Source organism: Pezoporus flaviventris, unplaced genomic scaffold (genome assembly GCF_033815535.1).
Source record: "Pezoporus flaviventris isolate CSIRO_AGI_PZ_B2104156 unplaced genomic scaffold, CSIRO_AGI_Pfla_v1 ptg000025l, whole genome shotgun sequence".
Taxonomy (NCBI): domain Eukaryota; kingdom Metazoa; phylum Chordata; class Aves; order Psittaciformes; family Psittacidae; genus Pezoporus; species Pezoporus flaviventris.
Genome location: NW_026892573.1, coordinates 13,788,627 through 13,815,194, shown reverse-complemented (window position 1 = coordinate 13,815,194; position 26,568 = coordinate 13,788,627). Strand labels below are relative to the sequence as shown.

The following is a 26,568-nucleotide window of genomic DNA, read 5'->3' as shown; positions in this document are numbered from 1 at the left end:
ATAAATAAATATTACTAGGGCTAAACCCACTTTACGAGTTCTAAAATACCACGAGTAAAATCACTGCATACATACAACTGCCTAATGAAACTACTTAACAACATTCTTCAGTGGACTATGTTATTTGACCATTTTTAACAGTTAAACAGAGCAACTGCAAAAGAGATTAAATACATTGCATTGGATGCACATGCAGAAACACCAGTCTCAGTGGCTGTAGAGACAGCCAGTTCCTGCTCCTACTCAACTTATCACAAAGTGCTTTACACTCTTGATGCAAGTAAACTGAAAAAAAATACATCCTCCACCATGAAAGCACTAATGAATCAAAACCCAAGCCCAGGCTCAAAAAAGTACTTCACATAAAATTATTGCCAAGTTTCATTGCAATCTTTCTCCAGTCAGGCAAATAATTTCCTCTGATAGAGAAAAGTATCTTCAAACATTAATTCAAACTTCAAAACGTTGCTGTACAAATTAAAAGAACAGCTACAGTAAAATGCGAGGTTACGGATGTTACAATGAAGCCAATACACTAACAGATTATTTCACGAATATAAGTCATACAGTGTAAAAGAGTAAGGTGCCAGCAAAGCAGAGGCAGCAATAATAGAGAAGGCTTTTTTTTTTTTTTTTTTGGTGCTATCGCTAGAAAAATTCCCTGACTCATTCCCTCCTCCAGCCCCTAGATCTGTCTGCCTTGGACCACACTGACTGCCAGCCTTCTTGACGTAGCTGAAGGAGAGCACTGACCGCTGCTAAACGCCGCTGCCGTTTAGCTCCTTGCAGCTCACGCTCGAGGAAAAGGGGCCAATGCGGATTCAAATACTAGCATCAAAAACTGAGCTCTTTCAGCCCGAGGCTCTTAATGCATTAATACTCGCTGAGACCGAGAGCTCCACATCACCTCAGCTTCTTGAGGCTGAAGCATCCAAAACCGACTGCAAAGAATGCTCTAGGCTGTTAGATTTTCAACAGGGAGAGTGCGCATCACCACAGCGCTCCGGCAGAAGCAGGGCTGACGGAACCAGTGTCTCAGTGATAGGAGAGAAAGGCAAGCCGCGAGGTACCGAACCTCGGAAAAGGTTAAACCACACTCTGGGCGTGATTTTAAGCAGGTGTTCAATGAACTGCAGATTAATCAACTCCCTGCTCCGAGTACGCGCAAAGGCATGGCTAGAAGCCATGCGGCTGTGAGGCGGCAGCACGGTATTTTTCGGGGCCGCAGGCTTACAGAGGGCAGGGCTGCCGGCTCATGCCACAGCGCTGCAACGGGCGCAGCTACCGAGCTTCGCCCCTCGGTGGACGCAGGGAGCCGCTACAGGGCCCTTCCTTGCTCGGGCAGCCGACGGAAAGCGGTGCGGCGCCGACTCCTCGCAGGGTCGGCCCCCACGGAGGCGGGCAGGCCACGGCCCGCACCGTCCCCTCCCACCGCGCCGCGAGGGGGAAGGGCAGGAAAGAATACCTCAGGCCCGCTCGGGCCGCCGCCGCTCAGCGGCTCCGCCTCCGCTGCCTGCTGGGAGCTGGGCGGGCCGGGCCGGGCCGGCATGGCGGCGGGGAGGTGCCGGAAGCTGCGCAGCAGCCCTGCGGGCTGCCATGCGGGCCGCGTTTGACCCTGGCGGCCGCCTCGGGTTAACGGCGGCTGAGTAACGGCCGCCGCGTAACGGCCTCGCGGCGAGGGCCGTGCCCGCAGAGCTCACGTGTGGCGCGGGAAGGCCTCTGAGGGGGATCTTGGGGCTGGGGCCGCCAGCGCGGCGCGGGGAGGCAGAGGCATGGCGGCAGCCAGGAGGTGAGAGCGGGGCCCGGCGTGGGGCCCGCGGGCTGGGGGGGGTTGTGTGCGGAGCTCTGCGGAGAGGCGGAGCCCTCTGGGAGGCTGCTGGTGCGTGGTCGGGGCTGGGGGCGAGAGGGTGTCTTACGGGTTCCTGAATGCCGACTGAGTATTTCATGTCAGTAGATGTGCAGTGAGGGGGCGCGGTGCGGCTGAAAGCACTCGTTGGTGAAAGGGTGCTCTTGGTGAGGTACTGCCGCACGTGTGTATGTGTTTGTACCCGTTGGTCAGGGTTGTTACCTTCTGACAATTGACTCCACGAACGCTTCTTTCTTCTGCAGTCTTTCCATAACATATGGATCGCCCTGGATGTCAATTAAGAACTGAGGAGGCTGTTTAACCACAGCTGTACCTTCAGCAGCAGAGCACCTTTAGGTGTTGTGGAAAGGGCAGCTGCCAGCCCAGGGGCCAGCACAGCCCTGGCAGTGGGCACCCTACATCCCTCTTCCCTCATCCTGTGCCATGTCCCTTCCTGTGATCTTGCATCTCTTGGCCACATCTATAATAAACTTCACTAGTTTAGGTTGTATTTTCCTTGTACCAACTGGCATTTTTTTTGGAAGTACTGAATGATTTGTCAACAAAACGTGTGTAGTCCCTATCCCTTGTCATGTGGCCTTGTTGAACCTCATGAGGTTTTCACTGGCCCACCTCTCAGGCCTGCCAAGGGCTTCCTGGATGGTGTCCCCTCCCTTCAGGGTATCAACTGTACCACAGCTTGGTATCATCAAGTTGTTGAGGGTGTACTCAATCCCACAGTCTGTGTCATTGACAAAGATACTACACAGTATTGGTCCCACTATGGACCCCTGAAGGGCAGTGGTCGTTACTGGCTTCTACTTGGGACATAGAGCCATTGACTGTAAGTCTTTAAGTGCAGCCATCTAGACAATGCCATAACCATCTAACAGTACATCCATCAAATCTGTATTTCCAAACCTCTACCTTTTTGTTGGTTTCGGTCTTCTGCCCTGTCAGCTCTGTACCTCATTGGACCTTTTCACAGGCTAATTTAACTTACTAGAAGAGCAGAAAAACTTGTGCTTTACTGATTTTTTTTTTTTTTTGCTGGTTTTTGAGTTCAGTTACCTGTGGAAAGTCTGACAAATGTGCTGTTAGAGAAGGTGGGGAGAGGGAAATGAGGATAGAGGAGACCTCCCTGTTTTGCAGCAGTGAGTCATTAGGTCAACTCTAATCAATGAAGCATGAGCATAACCTTAATAATTACACCAGGTCCGAAGCATAGTTTGAGTTACATTTTTCAAGTATTCAGGGTAAAGAAGGAAAGTAGCATAATTGGTTTAAAACATTACCTGGTAAGCTTGAAAATGCATTTCTCTGTACTTTCCCATCTGGAATGTGGAATTTACTTGAAGCTACAAATGGTTTGTTTCAGCCCTTGATACAGCAGTCTTTTAACTGGCTGGTTTTTTTGGCAGTTGTTGACAAGTTTTGTACATTGTGCAGAGATCACAACTAACTTGCTGTAATGTTACAAATATTGAAAAGTGCGGGCAAGCCAGTTGGTACCACTCTACATATGCAGTACTGGCACACCTGTTCTATTTGCTTGTTGAGTTTGTCTTTGATGTAAAAGGACAATTAATAATTTATTCTTAAGTTTATTATATTTTAAGTGCAGTAAAAGTCTTTACTCCAGTACTGTGGTGCTGGGTGATTACAATTGAGGAAGGTGTTGTACATCTCAGAACAGTATTTAAAAATAAGAGCAGAAATAACAGAAAACATAACAAAACCCTTGCTTTCCTTTTGAGAGTGATGACAGGCAAAACAGGGACTTGCAGAGAAATAAATGTTTTATAAACCCAAGGCAAGCTTAAAAAGGAATAACCTGAAGGTTGTTAGTGTTGCTAATCTTCTTGAGTGTGAGTTATATTTATGTGGTGAGAAATTGCCTGGAGTTCCAGTCATGTCATCTGTGTATTTTATTTACTCTGGAGAGCTGAGACTGCTGCAGGCCAAAGAATTGACTAAAAGCCCCCTGAACAATAGTTAGAGACATTTTCTTGTTAGCTATAGCATGGAGAGTAAAGTTGTTACCTGTTTTAGCATGGTTGATCTCTGCACAACCTGCATGACAAAAATCAAGTTCCTGGCTAGACTAAATATATGATAATAGAGTAGAGTCACAGTGTAATAGTGATATTGCCCCTGTGTGAAAAATTGGAGAGCTTGCCTTTGTAGTCCAACAAGCGTGTATACTCTCAGCTAATTCGTGAATTTTTAGCTTGATTGAGCGTGGGACAATGCTGTTTCTTGTACACCTTCCAAATCTACTTTGAAAACTAAACATGCTCTCTAAAGCATGTGGGTTCATATTTTTATGTACTTACTGTCCGTTACCACCATTAGTTTTAAAAGTCAGGGTATGCTGTCTTCACATGCTGCAGCCTGGTAATTCTGAGAAGAGCTGCTGAAGACACTGAAAGCATCAGTAAGACACACCATCATCTGATTTTGACCCACTCAAGTTGCTATTTAGAACTGATTTGAAATAAGTTGTTACATTTTTCTATTGAATTGGTTTTATTTATGCTCTGGTTTTGGTTGGTTTTTTTTTTAAGTATTCTGCCCAGTTCTGTACAGTCTGTCCTCGTCCAGGATTATAAATGGTTTTGGGTTAAACTAGTATTTACACAGGTCTCCAAGAATGCCTTGGGATTTTCTTTTTTCTGAAATGAACTATAATATGAGTTAGTGCAATAGTGTAAGAAAGGATTGAAAGGACATCATGGTGTGGGATAGGATGTTAGTCGGTGGAAATAATGAAAAAGAAACAGTCGTGGCTGAAGGAAGGGGATTAATACTGTTGACTTCGCAATTTAACTTGCCTTTTACTTCCTTCTTAACATCTTAAGGAGATACGTATTTATTCTAGGTTGTTCCATATGAAGTCAACAGGAGCAGAATGGTCCCTACAGTTCTAAACTTCAGTGTTTTTTCTGGCTGATTCAAGGTGTAGTTAGCTTCAGTGCCAGTGAATAGACTTAAGGAGCTGCATTCTGGTGTGTACCTGGTTCATACTGAAGTTGTTCTTCACAAACAGAATCATAGAATAGTTAGGGTTGGAAATGACCTTAAGATCATCTAGTTCCATCCTTCCCTCCCACTAAACCGTCTCACCCAAGACTCCATCCAGCCTGGCCTTGCACACTTGTCAGGGATGGAGCATTCACAGCTTCCTTGGGCAACCCGTTCCAGTGCCTCACCACCCTCACAGAACTTCTTCCTTACACCTAGCCTCAATTTCTCCTGTTTAAGTTTTAACCTGTTACCCCTTGTCATATCACTGCAGTCTGTGGTGAAGAGTCCCTCTCCAGCATCCTTGTAGAAACCCTTCAGAAAATAAGTTTCTGTGTATGTATGATATGTGAGAAGAGCAAAATTAGGCCCTGAATATGAGAAATCATTTGAAATAGAATATTCAGTGTCACATGTAAAACATGCAGTACAGTTATATAGTAGTGATAACTGTGGAAGAATTCTAGTTTGCTAGGATGTCTTTAACAGTGTTAAAATAACATCAGGAGAGGTTTCCAAAAGTGACAGTAACAGCAGGTTGCTCTTCTGTAGTTAAGAATTGTTACATTTGCAGGATAAACTTTTAATAGTTGATTATTCAGTAAATCCACTGTTTTGAAAGGTGCAACAGTAGCTTTTTTAAAAAAAAATGCTCAGCAGCAATTTCTAACTGTATGGGATCTTGTTGTACCCATGCTTTTGTTCTCTCTGAGGGTTAGGTGCAGTAAGCAGAGATGCTCAGGCACAACATCCACATTTCTGCAAAGCAGAAACTGAGACCTTGTAGAGCGCAAAGAATAGATAAGCTTGCAAATTCAGGGGCTAAAGCAGTTAAATTTATTACATGACTTAATGGAAGTTTTAAGTTCATAATCTGCACTAGAAAATAAGTATTTTCAGCTAAGAAAATACTCTTCTGAATTCATTTCCTCAGAATATACATGCTGCATTATTGTTGGTATCTTTTTTTTTTCCTCCAAATTTAATCTAATTTTTTTTAATTGTTTTATTCACTTCTTATTTTTCAGGAGTCTTTGAGAAAGCCTTAGTGGTCATGACATTGTTACAAGTGACATAAATTAGCCAGTGGCTCAGGATGATGGATACCCAGAAGACTACAAATGGTTTGCAAGTGATTGGAGAAGGGACTGGTATAGGGAAATCGACACTCCACATGGTGGGGTATTTGGGAAAAGTCAGTTGAAACTTGTTTTACATGTGTGCAAAGTTCATATTTTTCTCTGCTTTGAGAGATTTTTAATTGGTCTTAATTTTGCAAAAACACAAAAATCTCAAAATTATTTTCCACGGAAATCTATTAACAATGGCGAAAGATTACTTTAAGTAAATCTGTGCCTATGATTTTTTTACTGGCACTATTTTTACTGCTGTTTGCATTCCTATTTAAATTTATTTGTCTTTCAAAGGTCTGAGCTTGTGTTCCCTGGCAATAAGAGTCTGGTGGTTTAGTTCAAATAGAATGAAATATTATGTAATTGTGTTGTTAAAGATGCCTTATGAAATATTTGAATATTTAAATCAAAAAAATGAATTAATTTTAAACACTACTGTATGAATATGTATCTTATATTTTTAAAATCTAGTTTACTTTTTAATATTGGGTTAGCTATTACATTTAGAAGTTGCACGTTGGTTTTCTATCTTGATATGTATGTATGTCTTACCTTGTGATAACATATGAAATACATACGCTTATACTGCTTTTTCTTTTATATTTTTTCAGAACTGTAATCCTGTGGAAGTAGCTGCACATGAGCATTGTCCAGTCTGCAGAGAGAAGGGCCAGATCCAAGTTTTACGGACTTACCGCATTAATTTTCAAGAGTCTGTTTTTCTCTGTGGAAATCCTCTGGTATTACACTAATTAACAGGGGGTTTTGGTTTGCATATAGGCCTTTACCTTCAGTGTTTACACCTCTTTAAGTTCAGTATTTTGGTGATGGGAAGCAGACTGTTGAGAGAAGCCTTTGTTGCCTCTCGCTTTTCAGCTGCTGTTCCGCTGTATGTGGGGAGGGTATAGCAATCCCATATGGACTGGTGACTTTAAACTAGTACGGACTAGGCTAGATATGAGTTGCTTTTGCCATCCCTCCCTGCTTCTAAATAATATTGAGAAATACAGGGACGTTGCCTGGGAAGCTAGGGATCAGGTCAGGAAAGCAAGGCCCAGTTGGAATTCAGTCTGGCCAGGGATGTCAGAGATAACAGTAGAGGCTTCTATAGGTATGTCGCAAACAAAAGACAGAGCAGGGATAATGTGGGGCGTTTCCAGGAGGGAACGAGAGAACTGGCTACCCTGGATTTGGAGAAGGCTGAGGTTCTCAGTGACTTCTTTGCCTCAGTCTTCACCAGCAAGTGCTCTGACCACACCACCCAAGTCTTGAAAGGCAAATGCAGGGACTGTGAGAATGAAGACCTTAGACCCATGGTAGAAGAGGATCAGTTTCGAGATTATCTTAGGACCCTGAATGTAAGTCCTTGGGACCTGATGAAATCTGTCCGTGGGTCCTGAAGGAGCTGTCAAATGAAGTTGCTAAGCCCCTGTCCATCGTATGTGAAAAATCATGGCAGTCAGGTGAAGTTCCTGATGACTGGAAAAAGGGAAATATAACCCCGATTTTCAAGAAAGGAAAAATGGAATACCTGGCTAACTGCAGACCAGTCAGTCTCACCTCTGTGCCTTGCAGGGTCATGGAGCAGTTTCTCCTTGAAACCATGGTAGGGCTCATGAAAAACAATGAGGTGGTTGGTGGCAGCCAACATGACTGAATATATCTAATGATTTCACTAAAATGCCACTTTACGGAAGTCCTACATTACATTTTTAAGAGTATGTTTTGTGGGTTTTTTTTAGATCTTGTTCACCTGAAATTGCTTTGTAGATTTCACTGTAACTTTCTTTCTTTCCTTTAGTGTATCTACCCTCTTGGTTATAAACCATTAAACAGCATAATTACTTCTGCTGATTCAGAAAATCATCAAGTTCCACCTACTGATAAGAAAAGGAAATTTTGTGGCATCAGTGACTTTCCTTCTGTTGAATCACAGCCAAAAAAAGCAAGAACTAATAATGTGGCAAATGGTGTGCACAGTATTAATACAGACCCTGTTGTCAAAAGCTGTCAGAATGGTTTATGTCTTCCCAAGTCAAGCCTACATGACATGTTACAAAATGACCAGCAAAAACCTAGTATCAGTGTGGAGGTCTGCACCCAGAAGGTGAATTTTGACACAACCACAAACACCAACAGCTCTAAAGAGAGTTCACCTAATGCTTCTAGTCCTGGAGCTCAACTCTTGCCAAATTCTGAACTTTCCTCAACAACATCTGAAATTTTGCTCAAAGGTGATAAAGGTTCCACTAATAACACAGATTTATGTCTTCAGTGGAGAAATCTGCATAACCTTTGTTGGTTAGATTGTATTTTGTCAGCACTAGTACACTTAGAAACATTAACATTTCCTCTAGCAGAAGACTGTGATGATGGAAAATGTTTAGTTCAGGAACTCTTAACAAAATATAATCAAGCAACTGTGCTTCTGAATACCTGTAAAAGGAGTAAAGTAAAAGGTGAGTAAATTCAGCTGTTCTTTCTTCATACTCAGACTCATCTGCTACAAATATGTGGAATTTAGTACAGTTCCCTTAAATGTGCCTTCATTCTACTTCAAGTTCACAAAAGAATGATTCGCAACTCATTATCATGAATTTGCAGAGTAGTGTGCTTTATCTATCAGAATCCCAGTAACCTCTTTCTTGGGCAAACATGCACACTTTGAAGGAATTAAACACTAAGTATAACTTGAATTTTTTATTGTCATATCCTCCATACAGAATTTGTGATTTTTTTTGTGTAATTGAACCTGACTTTGTTTCCTTCCTATCTGATGGTTAACATATTAGGATGTTGTTCTAATCTTAATCTACAAATTAATTTCCGTTGTGGCTTATATCCTTGTATAAGTGGGCAGTTGCCTTGTCACACCAAAAATAGTAAAGCTGGGAAGATATCTTGTCTTCTGGCTCCAGCTGCACTCACTGAAGGAATGCTTCCCCTAAAGTCTGCAAGCTGTGCTGTGCATGATAGCACTTCTAACCTGTTTTAGTCAAAATTGGTCAAACACATTAACCTGGTTCATACCTTCTTGAAAGGGTTTGTGAGTGTTACATGTGCAGCTTAATAGGTTTGAGGACTAACCTCCAAGCTCAGGGGTGGTGATGGGCAACTAGGGGCAACCTTCTGGGCAGCACAGCTGAGTCAGAGGAGGATGTGTCACTCTAATCAACTACTATGGCCTTTGATCAGCTCCTCTACTGTGTATTCAGTTTAAGACTTAAACTAAGATCTGTTTGTCTTAGTCCTCTTGAACTGACCCACTGGTGTCTTAAGTGAAATTCTAAGAGATCATCTATTAGAAAATTAATACTGATCTCTAGTTAGTCAGGGATGGAACCAGAGCCTTTCGTTCAGTTCCATTTGCAATGTAGCCTGGGGCAGGTGACCCATGGCTTGTTTCTTGCTTTCATAAATCCTTTGTGTTTCTGTTTTAAAAACATGTAGAAAAGGATAGGCAATAATTTAATAAATAGGAGCTGTAAAGCAGAGCTAATGGAATTAGTCAAAAGGTATTATTGGTGTCATCCGTGTGTCCAAACTAGCAAAAGGATTCAGTGAGGATGACAGCTGACAAACCAACAGGTAAGGATGGGCTTTACTTCCTACAGCCTTTATATTCAGGGGCTGTTCTCAGGTGTTTTTTTTACCTTCTCTTGGCCATCCATTGTGCTCCATGACAGCTGCATATTCTTTTAGAGATATTTTATTCTGTCTATTGCTCATGGAGAAGTTCTGGATACAAATGACACGTTACATTGGGTCCAAGGTTCACAGATTAGCATGGGAAGAGTTACATTGGTAGGGATCCTTCAGCAACTGCATCTATGTAAGGGCAGATGCATTGACACTGCTTGTGCAGTGCTGACACATTTACATTTATGTTAGAATTTGCTTTATGGAATAGCACTAAAGGCATAAAATAAAACAGGATATAAATAATTTCAGTTTAAATTCCATCCACAGCTTCATGCCATAAGGTCTTTCCCCTGAGTCTCCAAATGATCCTAAATTCTGTAGCTTTTGGGGAAGCTGGGAGCGGTATTGGAACCAAACTTTGCAGCTGAAGATCATCCTGCTTAATTTCTAATATCTGATTGCAGAAACAGTTCTACACCTAGCAGTGGATCTCTTCTGCAATTTTGATCAAATTTTGAAGAAGTCATTTAAATGTTAATAGCTGCTTATATAAAAATTAATGGTATCTTTATCAAATTGGGCCAAATGTACCTAATATGGATTTGGATCTTACTTCAGGCTCTGGTTTGAAAATGTTAATCAGTGATAAAAATGACTTAGAATAAATTTTTTTGTGAATTCCAATAATAATGTCTGGGTACACAACCATCAAGTAAATGGAATTTCTGTTATCTTAATCTGAAAGAGGACTGAGCCATTAAACTGGCCTAAATCATGAGGAAACATGTAAGACCCCTCATGAAAGTGTTTGCAGCTGTGTTCTTCCACCACGTGTTGCATGGGGATTCCATTATAGTAACTTGGAGCTGTTAGTGTCACAATATTGCCATCATTACATGTTCAAAATATGAGTCACATCCGCAGCACTCCTGAATGTTCTAATATCGTAAATGTGTGTAGTGTTTTACTTTCAATTCTGGTTTCTAAGCCTTTAGAGGGGAAACTGACTGTCCCAATAGAGTGTGAAATTTTAAGGGTCACATCCGGCCTGGAGTAGTAATACAGCCTCCTTCCTCTTGGCCACTCCCAGGGATGCCATTTACCTTCTCCTGCCAAGGTGAAGAGTTTTTTCTCTGAGCTCCTGTGTCTCTTAGCCTCATCACTGCTGCCTGCTGCTTTTCACCACTTTCTAATCTTCGTCTTTTCTCCCCATCTCATTATTTATTTCCTGTGTGCATCTTTTCTGCCTGTGGTCCTCGTTTGATGTGAGAGGTGGCCGTTACCCCGTTTCCTCCTGGTGAACTGTAGAGAATGGCACCTCCCTTTCTAGCTTTAGCTGTTTTAAATAATAAGGTGGTCTTTCTGAGTGAGGAGCAGCTAATGAATTGTTAGCCCTTCATAATGGTATGTGGTGTTACTTCTCCCAAGTAACAAGTGCTAGGACAAGAGGAAATGGCCTCAAGCTGTGCCAAGGGAGGTTTAGACTGGGTATTAGGGAAAATTTCTTCACTGAGAGGGTGCTAAGGCATTGGAACAGGCTGCCCAGGGAAGTGGTGGAGTCACCATCCCTGGAAGTGTTCAAAAAATGTGTAGATGAGGCCCTTAGTGACCTGGTTTAGTGGTGGTCTTGGCAGTGCTGGGGTAATGGTTGGACTTGATGATCTTAAAGGTCTTTTCCACCCTAGTTGGTTCTACGATTTTTTTTTTTTTCTTTCAATAGACATTTCAGGATAAATGTGTTTAAATATATAAAATACAGTCCCAGAAGAGCATTAGAGAACTTTAAGAAGGTCATATCTTTCCTGGGAAAAATAATAGGTGTAGCAAAAATCATTTCATCTACCTTGTGGCATAGAATACATACTCTATTACAGGGCGAGGGGGTGGTGGTCCAGAAATATTCTGAAGTAGTTCATATATTCTGCTTTCCAGGAATCTTCACATTTCCAGGAACTGCTGGAAAACAAAGTAGTTTGTTTGGGCAACAGTGGATAGGTGATTGAATGAAAATTGTTGTGGAGAATAGGTGCAGTGTTCATTCTGCTTCTCTCTGCAGTTTTTAAGCCTCTTTTACATAAGCTGTTTTTAAAAAGAATTAAAAGCCATAGAGCAGCAAGAAACTTTTTTACCTTTTTTATATGCATAGATTTTGTAAGGACTAAATAGTCTTAGCAGCTGCTCTAAATCCTTCAATTTTTACAAGTTGTGATCATGATTGTGTAGTAGAAGTTACATTCCTGCTTGTGCTTAAAGAATGTGTTTATGTAGAAACAGCATGTTTTATTATGAAGTGTGTAGCATTCAAAAGCATGTAAGCAAATTTTCGCACTTTTGATCTTAATGTTTAGGGTTTAAAATCATCTTTTAATCTCTGAATCTCCAGGGTTACACTGTCATTGAATCATAGAATGGTTTGGGTGGGAAAGGGCCTTAAGATCATCTAGTTCCAGCCCCCTGCCATGGGCAGGGACACCTTCCACTATATCTTTGCATGTTGTTAGTATCTAACTGTTGGTACACACTAAGCCATAATTTAAGTCAGGTCAAGTATAATTTCTGGTTAGCAGACTGCAGTAAAGTGTGAATAACTTGTGTAAATTCTTCTATAATTTTCCAATCGGTTAATACCAGACACTGGCTGTTTTACCAACAGTTTCAAGCAAGTATGCGTCAATATGAAAGGCATTAGCTGGCAGAGAATGAGTGCATGTTAGGGGTACATATGTGTGTGAAAGGGTGGGGGTGTTACACATAAATACATGACGACATTACGTATTTTTTTCCTTAGATGTTCTTCCAAAAGCAGAATCTCATCTCAATGAAATCAGAAACAGAATGTTTGCACAGCTTCAGACTCGGCTTAAATGTGAAGTTGGTAAGTAATTAGTGCAGCATCTCTTTATTTACTTTCCAGAAACTCTCCATATAATACCTTGTATATCAGTACATAAAAATATGTATGTACATACTAATGTAAGGCAGTTTTCACGTACCTCATTCTTACTAGTGACATACATATACTTTACAGTGTGATCAGCTGTTTTGAATGGTTTTGACTTTCGAGAGAGCATAATCTTATCTTTGTAGCTATGCTTTACTCAAGAAATTGTCAGTGAGAACAACCTAATAACATGGTTCAGTCTCTTTGCTGTGAGGATTAGAAATATAGCCTTGAATAACTGCAATGAAAATAATAGTAATAAGCTTATTTTCTTCCTTTTTTGAAGTACTGGAAGCTGATTTCAAATAGTCAGTGACTGTTTCTTCTGTCCCATCTTTGCAGGTAAGAAGGAGAGTCCAGTGTTTGCACTGCCTCTGCTCTTACAACTGGATCAACAAGCTGAGAAACTATTCTTGCATTCATTTTCATGGAAGTTTGAATGTGTATGTTGTGGCTACAAATACCAGAACCGGTGAGGTTTTTATCTAAGTAGCTTCTATAGAACTGTTCTGTTGTTTTAAAATCTGCATATAATAGTTGATTTTCTTCATATCTCCAGATCTCACCAACAGCTTAAACTTGTTGGTGAAGTTTTAAGTGCTTTAAGATCTACTTTTTTAAGTTAGTGTCTAGGGCAACCATATTGTCACTTAAAAAAGAAATAATAGGTAATTGTGTGAGTCCCTGACCATACTCTGAGATTTTGCTGAGAATTGTTGTGGTTCTAACAAATACAAGCCTAGTACACTTTTGCTATTGAGGAATGTCTGTAATACTCATTTGGATTACAAAGAATCAGAGATTCTCTCACATGAATTACCTATTCTAAAATAGTATTACAGGGAATTAATTTCTTGAGAATTTATTTACTTCTGCATAGCTGGAGGTACAAGCTAGTAACTTAAGCGCCTTTAAAGTCATCGGGAAGAGAGACACCTTCAGAAGACAGCTCACAACTTGAAAAATACCTGTTTCTCTCCCCTGTCTTAGGTTTATACAATAGAATTCTAGATCCACAAGTGAGATGAGATAAATGCTGTTAGTTACACTGCCAGCTAATGTATGGTCATGGTTAATAGGGTGTGTTCAAAGGCCTTTGTTACGTGCTCTGGTTGGTTTTTTTAAAGTTGAAAAACTAGGTTAGGCTGAATATAATGAAAGTCCTTTCTGTAGCTAATGAATGAATATGCTGTTATGTCACTTTAATATCCTGTACATTGTATTTTTATACAATGTAACTTCTGTGTAATCTTTGCTGCCAGTGTACTGTTTTTTGAAAACAAGACCTTGTGTAAGATGGATTGTGAGGTAATTTGTTGCCTCTTCCTCTCTCCTTGAGATTCTACATTAGCCAGTAAATTGCGCAGAACCTGGTACAAGGTCTGTCTTTTCTGTTGGAAAGGAAATGGACATAACATGCTTAGGGGGAAAGAGCAAATACTGTGAATCTGAAGGCCACAGAGCTCCTGAAAACAAGTGGTGACTTTTGGAATTCACACAAATGGCATGAATATGAATAGAATTTGGCTTTGCCTTAATATTTTTATAACTTTTTTCTCCTAATGTGTGTATTTATTGTGTTCTGATCAACAACTCATCTTAACACTTTTTTTTCTTTTTCTTTTTTTACTCTGTGTCTGTATCCAGATTAAGGAAAACACTAACAACATTCACAAATATAATCCCTGATTGGCACCCACTTAATGCTATTCATGTTGGACCATGTAATAACTGTAGTGATAGATCTCAAAGAAGACAGATGATTTTGGAAAAGTAAGTTTGAATACATGAACTTGAAAGTAAAATACATAAAATGCTGAGAATTTACTGAACATGTCACTTTTAAACCCAAACTATTATCTTGGGTTTACAGAGGTTCTAAACATTAAATTCTGATAAATACTCACTTTTTAAGATTATAGATAATTCTTAAATTCTGAAATTACAAACAATGTTTAATAAACATGAAACAGCAGTTTTTAACGTGCTGACCAGCGCATGTGTTTGAGCCAGGTCATAAATACTTACTTCCAAGTAGTAAATATAGACAACTGATATCCAGTGTCAGCCATTTCACACCCCCTGCCATTGGTGGATAAAAATGTTGTTTGATCGTCCATTTACAAGTTGGACTGCAGAACAACCTTTCCTACTGTGGTTATGGCACATTTGTGTCCTATTTTTTTCACATTTTCCCCACTCCCCAAATCCTTTACGTGGTACTGTTTTTTCCCCAGTCCATAATAAAATGGAATATACGGTTGGGGTATTCTTACCCTTTGACTACTGTGCAATCTGAAGAGTCCTATGTGGGAGTAGAATAGAAAGGGCAGGACTCTTTGAGACACTTTTTCATGAGAAACTTTTGCCACTCTTTTGTTAATATAAACTGATTCTTTATTGTTTCTTTATTAGAGTACCCTCAATATTAATGTTACATTTCGTAGAAGGCTTGCCACATAACAACCTGGAGAACTATTCATTTCAGTTTGAAGAAAACACCTACAAAATAACATCTGTTGTTCAGTATCAAACAGATAAGCAACACTTCATAACCTGGTCTTTGAATTCTGATGGTAAGAACCGTAAATTCTATTGTAATACTTCATGAGTCTACATCAAATACTGTTTTAGGGGTTACTGCAATACTCTCAACAGTCCGTATATAAGAATGAGAATTTGTTTTGTCTGGATTCCAAACTTCATATTAAAATGTTGTGAATAATTGTGGGAACTTTGTTACTCAAGGGGAAAGTTTCAGTTTGCTTTAACTGAAAAGTGTCTTGTCCTACACTGTACTCGCTGGCAAAAGTTATTTGGGTAAAGCTGTTTTCCTTGATAACTTTGTAAAAGTTAAAAAATACAGTGTGAGCACAGCTGTGGGACATACAGTATTGATTAGTTTGAAGTCAGTTACTAATCCATTCTTGGCTGAAAGCAGAAGAACATACGGAACTACTGGCATTAATTAAGTTTCTTTTCATTTCTGAGCTTTATTGCATCTGAGGGGTGGGAGTTACAAATCTATGTTAGAAATGTGACTAATGGTGTGATGGTTATGCCATTGACAGGAATGCCATAATCAGAGAAGAAGAAAAGTTGATATTTTGATTCTCATGATTCCATAAAGGGAATGGAGTGCAGTCTTATCAAGTGTGATCACATGAAAATCATCTAAATCACAGTGCCAGAGTTTAAGATGTAGGGAGAGGAAGCAGCTGGGAAGTGCCTAGTTAGGAACATCCTATGCATCCTATATATCTATTTTTAAATTCTTAAAGCTGTAAAATATTTGCTCATGATCTATTAACAGTTTGCAGAAGATGATGCAGATTATTAGATGAGCAATTTATCTTTAAATCCTGTGCCTCCCACCCAGCCAATGTAAAAGCCTGCATAGAAACATTATTTGAGAGCTGGCTCTTCTCTCAGACCTGTGCAGGTGTTTTCAGACAAGATGTCAGCATCATTAGCTTAGATAAAAACAACCCCTTAGCTTACTTTTTCTGTGTTGACCTGCTCTGACCTGCAATAATATTGCTGCAAATTCTGCTTGTGTTTGATCTTTTTCCAGTGGAAATCTCCCAGTTTTCTCTGATGTAATAAAGAATGGAGAAAACCTTTATTTTCTGCTTGCCAGGGGAATGGGGTAATACAAATATTTGGCAAGTGTCTGAGGATAGTGACTTCAATTTTAAGTCTTTGAGTCTCTACACTGGTTGCTATTTATTTTCCAGGAAGTTGGCTTGAATGTGATGATTTAAAGGGGCCATATTGCAAGAGGCATATAAGTTTTGAAGTTCCTCCTTCAGAGATTCATATTGCTATCTGGGAAAGGAAAACATCACATGTGCCAGAAGAAGCGAATAGAAATATTGAAGATTTTCCTTTTAATAATGTACAGTCAAATTCCACAGTGTTGCACTGTGGTTTTGATAACACTGTAGAAAAAACACATGCAGAACATCTCAAAGAGGATTCTGCAAGAAATCCAGATGAGAAACAGCAGCAGATAGCTGAGGATGAAAGTATTGTGCCAGATTTTCTAAACCATGAGGAACATGATGGTCTTGCAACACTGATGCTTGAAGAAATTCAAGTTAACTCAGAAGGTAAATCGCTGCTGAATGGACAAGTGGTGGGAAATAACCCTGTTGTTGAAATGGGCACAACCCAAAAGCAAGAATTAGATCTTTCACCTAACACTCTGTGTACAGGAGGGTTTGCTGGAACTAGGCTAGCTATGAGCAATAAATGCACGTTATATGAAGATTCCAGCATCTGCTTATCTCTAGAAAAGTTGAACCCAACAAATATTAATCCTCCTGTGCCCAAAACCCACCATCCTGACCTGTCTGACTCACTTGCTCAAAGAACAGATGGCAGAACTAATTTGCATGGAGGATTAAATTCAGAACTACAGCTAAACAAGAAGTTGTCACCAGTAGAGAATATACAAAAATCACCCGACTTAAAAGATGCAAGCAAAACTCTAATGAATTCTCAGGTTGCCGGTTCTGCTGCTGCCAATAATTCCTTTCAGCCTTCACACAAAGACCAAAAAAGAGGATTTGTAGGAAGCTGGGTAAAGAAATTATTAAACAAGAATAATTCTTTTATGCCTTCGAGTGCCTCAGCTCTCAAGAATGAAAGAAGTTACAAAACTCCCTCAATGCAAAAAATAAGTGAGGTGCGGTTGCCAGTTAAGGGAGCAAGTAACTTTGGTGGATTTCAAAGCAGAGGTACAAACAAAACCACTGAGGCCCTGAAGTCACTGGTTCCTCAGAGCAATAATACTCATCCTTTATCAACTTTCAAAGGATTTTCTCAAAGCACGCGTCTTCCAACATCAAGTCATACCACTACTGAAGGTCCAACTTGGACTAAGTCAGGAAATACTTTAGGTACCTCAGGTAAAGTGAGTCAGTTCCATTCACATAGCCATAACCCTGGGAAGGCAGAAGAGTCAGATACTGACCAAACAAAAAAACTTCGGCTAAAACTGTTAAAAAAACTTAATGCTAAGAAGAAGAAGTTGGCTTCATTAGATAGGCTGGCAGTGGAACAGGTGAAACATGGAAAACTTGTGAATGGAGATGTAAGCACTGCACCACAGACTGAATCTCACAATGACAGTGAATTATTGCAGAGCTTTTTAAGGGAGCTGCAGTGTCAGATTGATGCCGCAGATAATGAATCCGAATTCAGCACAAACTCTGTATCAGGGTGCACTAGCAATGATGAAATACTGGCGGAATTACTGTCCCCCGCTTCAACAGTTGCTTCTTTAGAGGCTCCAAAAAGTGAGGATGAATGTATGTATATGGAAATGGTGGATAGCAGTGTTCCAACAACAGCGTCCGATGAGAAGACCAATGTGCCACATGCAGCAGTGACAAGTGAGGACCATAATTATTACAGTCCTGTAAAGGACAGTAATTCAGAACTTCATACAGTAAGCAAATCCAGTGTGAAAAAACTTGCTTTTGAAAGTCTTACGAGGGAGGACATCCTTGAAGACCTGTTCTCCATTTCAGCACCGAGCTCAATGGCAGGTGACATAGACTTACCTCATTTTGATGAAACTTTGTTTGAAACATGGTAAATATTCGGTTTCTTGGGTTTGAGTATTTTTCAATATTATGTATATTTTGAAACAAAGCACTATTAAATTATGTTTTCTAACTAGTTTAGTTGCACACTGGCTGTACTTGAACAATTTCTATTTGAGGTTGGTTTCTTTTATTATTTTATTGTAGCAGACAATAAGGTTTTAATGCATTTTATTATTCTGAGAAGCAGTTATTTTACCTGTCAGATATAATTACAACTTTTAGCTTAAAAACACCTATGAGTCTTCATTTTTTGCTGTTTTTAATATGGAAAACTTACCCATATTCTACTGAGTTTGAGAAATAATAAACTTCAGTAGTCTTAATGATGTAATGGTGTAAGAAATACTGTTTAGGTAGTAGTGATCACCCAATTCCTGAAGTTACTTTATCTGACATTCAAGAAAAATCCCAAGAAAACGAAAGTACCTTCTCTAACCAGAGATGTTTGCATCCTTTGATACAAAGATCATTTGCAACAGTAAACTGGAGGCTGGTATTCTGCTAGGAACTCTGTTCTCAGAATTACGGCTGTGTAAATTCACTCTGGTGTGTCCACCCCTTGGATCCAAGGAAGGGCAGATGCAGGGCAGAAATTTTCCTATTTAAATTTACAGCATGTACTGAATTTTAATCCTGGGTAACTGAAAATATAATTTGGTAGAATAGTCTTCTGAGCCAGGTTATTTTTAAAGTAAAATTAATAAGATTCAGGCCAATGTTTGCAGCACTGAGAAGGAATTTCAGATGTAACTTTGCATTATTCATAGCTACAAGTTCATTAATAGAAGAAAGGTTTCTAAGAATTAAAATCAACTGTAGTTAACACCCATTACAGTTGTCACTAGGAGATGTTAGAGCAGTGCACCCCATCTGTATGTGAGAGTGCCAAGGAGAGGCAAGGCTAATAGGAAGAAAATAATGAACATTGTGTCAGGGCAGCAGAGAGTAAGCAGAGGGATTCACGTCTTGGTGTTTCTGGGTTTGTATAGCTTCCATTTTGCTAGTTGGGAGTCTTTTATATTCAGAGACACAGACCTCAGGGCATTATATGCTAAATTAGATTAGCTGTACATTTTTCTTGCACTCAAAAACACCAAGATTTTTCCCAGCAAGTCCTTATTTCAGCCAGTTTCAGAGGTGTTCTCCTTTTCTTTTCATTGATTTAGATCTGAAGTTAAAAAAATAAGTCCTCAGTCTTGCTCTTCCAATAGGTGCAGTTGAACTTACTTGGTATTACAAGGCATGGCTACAGATTTAAATAGTCTTGGATTGCTTGAACCAGGTTCAAGAAGTGTTTGAAAAACTGTCAGTGGCACTGAACTCACCTTGCCAAGCTATTTCTTTTGCAGTTATGTACATGTTTATGGAACTGGCACTTCAGACAAGGAATGGTTTAATTCTTGAAATGTAAATCTTCGTAAAGAACTTGAGCTCCTTCTTTGTTTTCAGTGTAATCGGTAACGTTACAGTAGAAAACAAATCGATGGATTCTGAATGCAAAGTGCCGGTGTACTGCCGGTGAGATACTGGTCTGTTACTAATTCCCTTATTAAAAATCCTGCTGACCAAACTTAGAGTTTGATTTATCTGTGAATAAACCAGGTGCCTCTACAAGACTTGAGGGGGGTGATAGGTTTTCCTGTGGAGTTTTGCAGCCAGTGGTTTCTATATATGCAAACCACTAAAAAGTGGTGTGTCTTCCAACCACGACTACTTGTAGGTTTCCCCAAGCAGTGGGGAGCTGCCTTCAAGTACAGGTACTGTCTGTGAGTGACTGAGTGGCAACTACCTGCAGCTGTGGAGCGGGAACTCCTCACTGCCGGCTCCAAACATGACACAGACCAAGGGGTGAGTGAAGTGCCAAGCCTGGAGTTGGTGTGATGCAGAATGCATAGGGCACCACAAGGAAGAGACCTCCTGATGTTGTTAGGGGTCCTCAATCAGCAGCTGCATGGATACAGTGTGGGTACACACACGTATAGAAGATACAAAAGCAAATAAATAGCACCTGAGATAAGTAAGTATGAAACTAAATCTGTTAGTGCTGCAAATTCTTTGCTGCCTTTTATTTTCCTGAAATAGCTCACTAAAGATGATACTGTGCAGCTTTGTCAGTTTCCATAAATGTTTTACTACCTCTGAACCTGTGCAAGTGAGAATTCAGATGAGAGTGAATGAAAACCCCATCACCAAAGAAACCATTTGGCATTCAGTGGTTGGACTTGTTGTTTTGAGACTAGCCTTAAAATGCTGCTTTTTATTTGCCATAAAAAGAACACAAAGTATTGTATTAGTTTTCTGTTAATTAGAAGTACACTAGGTGGGCATATAGCAAATATGATTAATGAGCAGAAGTTAGTCACTGTATTTTGATGGTTTTATCAGCATTACGGGGTAAATAGCCCAATAGCTTTGAGCATTTGATGATATTTTCAGGTGTCTTCACCTCTTGCATCACATAATGTCAGTCTGTGTCGTCTGATTTGGGAAGGGCACAACTGTGCTACTCACAGATTTACAGATTTTAGTTCAGAATCAGCTCTGGCACTTTGATTCAGATCTTACTACTTAATGATATATTAAAACAAGAGTACAGGGGGAAAAAGGACTGTCTCTCACATCTTGCCTGTAATGAACCAGCCCATCTGCAAAGGAGCTGCCTGGATGGGGTTTTAGCTGTATAGCCACTAGAGCACTGCTCTAGAAATTTGTTGTGGTGCTGAATACAAAACTGATTTTCATCTTTATGTTTTTCATAACATGACTGGCTATTGCTGTTTATTCTTCCAGCATTGGTTCTTGCTTTAAATAACAATTCCCTTCCTGACAATGTATCAGTGACAGCTGTTGCATCCTATTTGTTCCTTTTGCAAAGCTGAACAGCTGCTGTTCTCCACGTAGCATCTTTGTGCTCAGGGCAAAGCACGTTAGATTCCGAGTAGATAATCCAGCTCTGTGTGCTATGCTTTAAAGTCCACCAGGATGCAGACTCTGAATGGAAGAGGTTACAGCCTGAGCAGAGATCTGAGCGTGCAGACAGAGCAAGAGGGAGAATAAGGTTAACAGGGTTCCAAGACTGATGAAGTTTGCATTGCTGTGCGTAGACAGTGCAGATGTTTACAGGGTGATGCTGGAGCTGCACAGCGAAGGAAAGCGTGGTGAAGCCATGGGGCTCATTAAGAAAGCAAATGCTGGGAACGGAGTGGAAAGAAGGTCTGGATGACCTGCTGGGGTCAGAACGCCTCCAGCTCGTGTTTCCTAGAGAAGCTGAAGAAGCCCTCAGGAGATGTTTCTCCCTGGACATGGGTCTGTATTGCTCTTTTATGTAAATGACTGTCAGAAGGGGCTTCTCTGATGCCCATGGTGGGGTTTGGGAGCACCTGGTGAGGAGGCGTCTGCGTGCTCCTGTGTACAGAAGTGGGCTCTGGTCCTGTTGCAGAGCCTGTCAATGCAGCTGCCAGAGGTGGAGAGCTGAAGAGTGGGAGAACCCCAAGTTACTTTACATTCCTCTTTTAGTGGAGTGTGTGTGCTCAACCTTGTTGGCTTAAGGAGAGGGCGGCCAGTATTTTTTATGTATAAAATACATGTTTGAGCTTTTAAATAGTGTTTTACAGTTCTTCATACCATAACCACCTTTTGTGTAGGTTGTTTTATTTTCTATATCCCTATTTTCACTGGCTCACTCTATCAGTGTAGCAGAGAAAGAGATTTAAGTGACAGAGAAGGCTGTGAGAAAGAAGTTGAGCATTTGAATTTCTTAATATAGCACTTTATTCCAGTGAATATCCCTGTGCCTTCAAGCCTGGCTTTGCCAGGGCAGGATAAGATTTTAAATGCTTTGTGCTGCAGCACCATAAATGTTATCCTTAAGGGGTATTATCTCCAGCCCAAACTTAAGTGGTTCCTGGGACCAAATATCTTCTACACCTGTGGCTGTTCAGGAAAAGCAGTGACAATGCTATTAATTTGATGGTGGAATCATACTGAGTTTGAAGTTTTTGTCCCATCTCAGCCTTTCCCTTCAGCCTGAAACAGGAACAACTCAGACTGTTTTCCCACCATCTTCCTTATATGCACTGCAGAAACTTTACCCCCTCTGCTGAGAACCGTTTCTCCTCCTTTAGGTCATCCTTCCACGCAGATGGGGAAAGCCTCCTTGCAGAGGAGAAGCTTGAGCAGGGTAATGAGCCAAATCTCCCTTATAAAACACCCAGCCCAGCCCTTGCCTCCCCCGGCACGGAAGGCAGTTTGTGTTCTCCTGCACCGGGACATGTGTGGGCCTCACCATGCGTAATGTCCTCCACGCTGTGCGCGTTTTGATGCAGGAACAAGGAAAACTGACGTTCGCCAAGACAAAAAAAAAAAACACTAAAAATTTCAGTGTTTCCGCCCGGTTTCGAACCGGGGACCTTTCGCGTGTTAGGCGAACGTGATAACCACTACACTACGGAAACTCCCATTGGGGAAAGTCGTTTCTGCGGCCGCTTTGACCGAGCACAAGGGGCGTGGCGGCGTGGCACCGATTCCCCTCCGCCGGCAGGGAACAAGGGGAGACTCCTCCCGCCGGAGGCAGAGGCTGGGGGCTCGGCGGAGATCTGCGGCAGCGCGGGCCGGACCCAGCGGGGGAGGAAAAAGACCCGACCACCATAAGAAAAAGAAGTCACCTGCCGTCCCTGGGTGGGCTCGAACCACCAACCTTTCGGTTAACAGCCGAACGCGCTAACCGATTGCGCCACAGAGACCCGCTGCGGAGCTCTCCCCCACGTGGTTGGTGATGGCCGCACAGCCCGGGTCACCCGCGTTAAACCCGCGCTAAACCCGCGCAGCTGCCATTGTGCTCCTGCAGTTCTTACAGCGCGCCGCGGCTGCGGGGGCGGGCGTGGTGTCTCTTCCAGCAGTACCAAGTAGACTGGTTGTGACCAGAGACCAGAGGAACGGAAGGCAAAATTCATCCCGCAGGGGTCAAAGACCTTTGGTAATTGTTTGCAAGAGCTAATGGAAAGTGGAAGCACTGACAGGCGTGAGTCAGTGTGAAAGAAACATCTCAAAGAGGAGCAGAGTGGAAGACCCAGGAATCTGCTGCCCAGGCGGTCTCGCTTCCGCTCTATAAAGTCTATAAATGAATTATTAAGCGATCAATTTTCAGCCATCTAAAAGGTGTTAAGGTGATAACAGCAGCTAATGTGAGCTGTGAAAAACAAGTCATGCCAAAGGAGCGCGATTTGCCCTCAGGAATGCTAGGTCTCAGAGACAGGAGAAAGGAAAGCTGCACCCACATAAATCCATTGGCCATAGTACCTACAAGCGCTGAGGGAGCTGGTGGATGTCATTGCAAGGTCATTCGTCATATTTGATCATGGCAACTGGGAGAAGAGCCCCAGGGCTGGGGGAAAGCACATGTCACCCCCATCTTCAAGAAGGACAAGAAGGGTGACCTAGGAAGCTTCAGGCTGGTCAGCTTCACTTTGATGCCTGGGAAGGTGATGGATCAGCTAATCCTGGAAACAGTCTTCAGGCACACCAGGGAAAAAGAAATGATCAGTAGTCAACATAGCTTCACCAAGGCAAGCTGTGCTCTACCAACTGGATAAACTTCCATGATGAAGTGGTTGGCCAGGTAGCTGATAAGATGGCAGTGGATATTGTCTACTTCAGTAAGGCATTTGACACTGTCTCTTGTAAGATCCTCACAGAGAAGCTGTGTATGTATGGGTTGGATAAGATGATGGTGAGGTGCATTGAAGACTGGCTGAACAGTTGGGCCCAGAGGGTGGTCATCAGTGCCTAGATGTAGTTGGAGGCCAGTAAACTAGTGGTGTAGCCAGGGATCAAAGCTGCTTAACATCTCCATTAATGATGCGGATGATGGGGCAAGAGTGTATCCTCAGCAAGTTTGCAGACAACACCGAACTCAGAGGAGTGGCTGATACACCAAAGAGTCACGCTGCCATCCAGAGAGACCTTGATGGATTGGAGAAATGGGCTGACAGGTTCCTCATGAAGTTCAACAAGAAGTGCAAGGTCCTGCAGCTGGGGACAAACCCCATGCACCAGTACATGCTGGGTGCTCTCAGCTGGAAAGCAGCTTGGCAGAAAGTTGAACATGAGCCAACAATGGGCCTTTGTGGCAAATGCAGCGAATGGTGTCCTGGGCTGCATCACACTAAGCACTGCCAGCAGGCTGGGGAGGGGATCCTTCCCCTCTGTTCAGCACTGATGAGGCCGGTTCTGGGTTCTCCAGTACAGAAGAGACACAGACTACTGGTAATGCTCTAGCGAAGGGCTGTGGAGATGACGAAGGGACTGGAACATCTCCTGTGAAAGAAGGCTGAGAGAGCTGGGACTTTTCAGCCTGGAGAAGGCTCAGGGAGACCTTATCAATGTGTATCAATACCTGTGCAGCTTGCTGTAGGTGGCTCTGCTTGAGCAGTGGGGTTGGACGAGATGACATCCAGAGGTCGTTTCCAGCCTTAGCTCTCCTGTGACTGTGGTTCTCCTCCCGTGACAGGGTGGTTGTTCCCTGGGCTGTCTGGTAGCTGTCACCACGGTGACACCTCATGGTATCACAGTGGCTGCTGAGAACCTGCTGCTTGGGAGCGAGGGAGGGAAGGATGACAGAGAGGAAATCCCCACGAGGTGGCTTTGCCACTCGCTGGACACTGCACAAACCATACTCATCAATAACTTCCTGGGAAACGGGGGGGGAGGAGAGGGGTGGTATTGCCGAAAAAGCTTCAGTAAGGTCTGTCTTGGCCCTGCTCAATTCTTCAATCTCCCAATGGCAGAGAAACACCAAATGTGCCCGTGTTGTTTTCCAGCGTCCTGATTGGGGGGCTCAGATTCATACTGGTCTTGTTCCATTGCAGCAGCTCTCCAGGGTCACCCCACTGAATTATAATGAAGATAAACCCAAATAACCACTCTGGGGAAGGCAAACACACAAACTCTGTTACATGGGGCTGCAGAAATGAACCCAAGGGTGAAGCGCAGCCACAGGGATGTCAGCGGTAAGGGCAAACTTTATTGAGTAGGGTGGTGGGTGACACACAAAGGATGAGGAGGAGGCTGTGCCGGGGCCCTGAGGGACTTTGGGCTCTGCCTTCAAGCACTGCGTTTTGAGCTGAATTTGTACAAATGTAGGATGTTGTCCCCTACGTAGCAAGGAAGAAGTCAAGTCTGGGCAATGTGGAGAAGGAGGGATTTCCTGGGCAGCACGGTGACTGCTCCCACAGTGTTATTCTCCTGGCCATGCAAAATGAAGACAGCATTTAAACCACTGCAGCACTGCTCTTTTCTTTGTGTCGCACTTCACATTTCCAGCTCTGTTCATGCTCTCCTTAGGGTTTTGTCAGGCCTTGGAAGGGATGCTGAAGCAGACTGATGTGACAGCACGTAGTCACATATGCTATGTGTATAAGTACTATGTATTTGCTGGTTACATGGTGCTTTAAGTTTGCAATGCACAGTGCTAATATTAACCAACCAGTCCAAAGGGCTTGTGTCCTGTTGCATGTATGATAAAGCATGAGAGCTGTATGTTGCCTGACAATTACACACAGAAACTTCACAGAAGCAGCTTTTATTTTATTAGGAGATGCCCTTTCACTGGAGTCCTTGAAGCCGAGTGCCGAGCAGAGTGCATGAGAGGAGAGATGAGCATCCCAACACTTATTTACAGATCCGTGTTCCCAGTCCCTTCCCCTTCAGTGTGAAAGCAACCTACAGAAGGATTATTTTGACTGGCTGCTCAAGATTTCCAGAGGAGGGGATTCAGTGTGCGGGAAGCCTCGCAGCTCAACTGGAAAAGCTCGCTGGCTTTGCACATTTTCATGAGCTTCACGGCTCACTGTGGCAAGGTTATCTCCCTCAGACAGGAAGATGTGGGTGTCACACAGCAATGCAGTGAGCAGAAGGGCTGGGGTCTGACAGCAGCTGCTGAAGTACCTGTGCCTGGAGAACACGGACCACACTGGGTGTTACAGCAAGTGCAGGCACGTCTGTCCCTCACCCTTTTTTTTTTGCCTACTTGAGAAAATCCCCTGTTTTGAATAGGGATAGGATGGAGGTGTCTTGCACTGATCTTTTTCCCAGGTGGACAGGGTTTTCCAGTGCTGCCAACTTCACTTGACCCAGTGTATCCTGCAAAAGAAGGAGACACAAGAGCCATCCAACGGAGGGAACAATTTAATGTGTAGTTGTGGCAGAAGCTGTTTGCAGAATCATTTTGGTCCCACCTTAGCCCTCCCTTGCCAAGGCAATTCCCCAATTTGCAAAATTATTACCAGAACCTCCTTTCATCCTGCAGCTACTCCAGTGCCAGAGAGTATGAAATGACAATGTTCCCCCTGCAAGGGGGTTCTGCTCTGT

General features: G+C 42.2%; 1 protein-coding gene, 1 long non-coding RNA gene and 2 other non-coding genes across 6 annotated transcripts; 2 read left to right on the top strand and 2 right to left on the bottom strand.

The window, feature by feature from the left end:
* The first annotated feature begins 1,522 nt into the window (after nucleotides 1–1,522).
* On the top strand, nucleotides 1,523–18,285 carry USPL1 (ubiquitin specific peptidase like 1). 3 transcript variants are annotated; one of them, XM_061457559.1, is made up of 9 exons: nucleotides 1,523–1,789; nucleotides 5,899–6,065; nucleotides 6,615–6,743; nucleotides 7,805–8,462; nucleotides 12,434–12,520; nucleotides 12,929–13,058; nucleotides 14,234–14,359; nucleotides 15,002–15,162; nucleotides 16,324–18,285. In XM_061457559.1, the coding sequence occupies exons 2-9, from the start codon at nucleotides 5,967–5,969 to the stop codon at nucleotides 18,189–18,191; spliced, it is 3,258 nt and encodes a 1,085-aa protein (XP_061313543.1). In that variant the 5' UTR covers nucleotides 1,523–1,789; nucleotides 5,899–5,966; the 3' UTR covers nucleotides 18,192–18,285. The 3 variants fall into 3 exon arrangements, with proteins under 3 accessions (XP_061313543.1, XP_061313541.1, XP_061313544.1); XM_061457557.1 differs by lacking the exon at nucleotides 1,523–1,789 and having other exon boundaries at nucleotides 5,653–6,065; XM_061457560.1 differs by lacking the exon at nucleotides 1,523–1,789 and having other exon boundaries at nucleotides 5,654–5,994.
* Nucleotides 8,471–12,022, top strand: LOC133271484 (uncharacterized). Its single transcript, XR_009744162.1, has 2 exons — nucleotides 8,471–8,906; nucleotides 9,497–12,022. It is a non-coding gene; the product is annotated as an uncharacterized LOC133271484 (long non-coding RNA).
* Nucleotides 18,286–22,582: 4,297 nt separating the features above from the next.
* On the bottom strand, nucleotides 22,583–22,655 carry TRNAV-AAC (transfer RNA valine (anticodon AAC)). Its single transcript has one exon. It is a non-coding gene; the product is annotated as a tRNA-Val (tRNA).
* Nucleotides 22,656–22,869: 214 nt separating this feature from the next.
* On the bottom strand, nucleotides 22,870–22,943 carry TRNAN-GUU (transfer RNA asparagine (anticodon GUU)). The gene has a single exon. It is a non-coding gene; the product is annotated as a tRNA-Asn (tRNA).
* Nucleotides 22,944–26,568: the final 3,625 nt, after the last annotated feature.

What these genes read in the sequence shown, in the direction of transcription:
- USPL1 (XM_061457559.1), top strand. Translation starts at nt 5,967, where the DNA reads ATGATGGATACCCAGAAGACTACAAATGGTTTGCAAGTGATTGGAGAA. An exon ending in TAAAAGGAGTAAAGTAAAAG is followed by an intron (nt 8,463 to 12,433) that starts GTGAGTAAATTC and finishes TTTTTTCCTTAG; the next exon opens with ATGTTCTTCCAAAAGCAGAA. An exon ending in GGCTACAAATACCAGAACCG is followed by an intron (nt 13,059 to 14,233) that starts GTGAGGTTTTTA and finishes GTCTGTATCCAG; the next exon opens with ATTAAGGAAAACACTAACAA.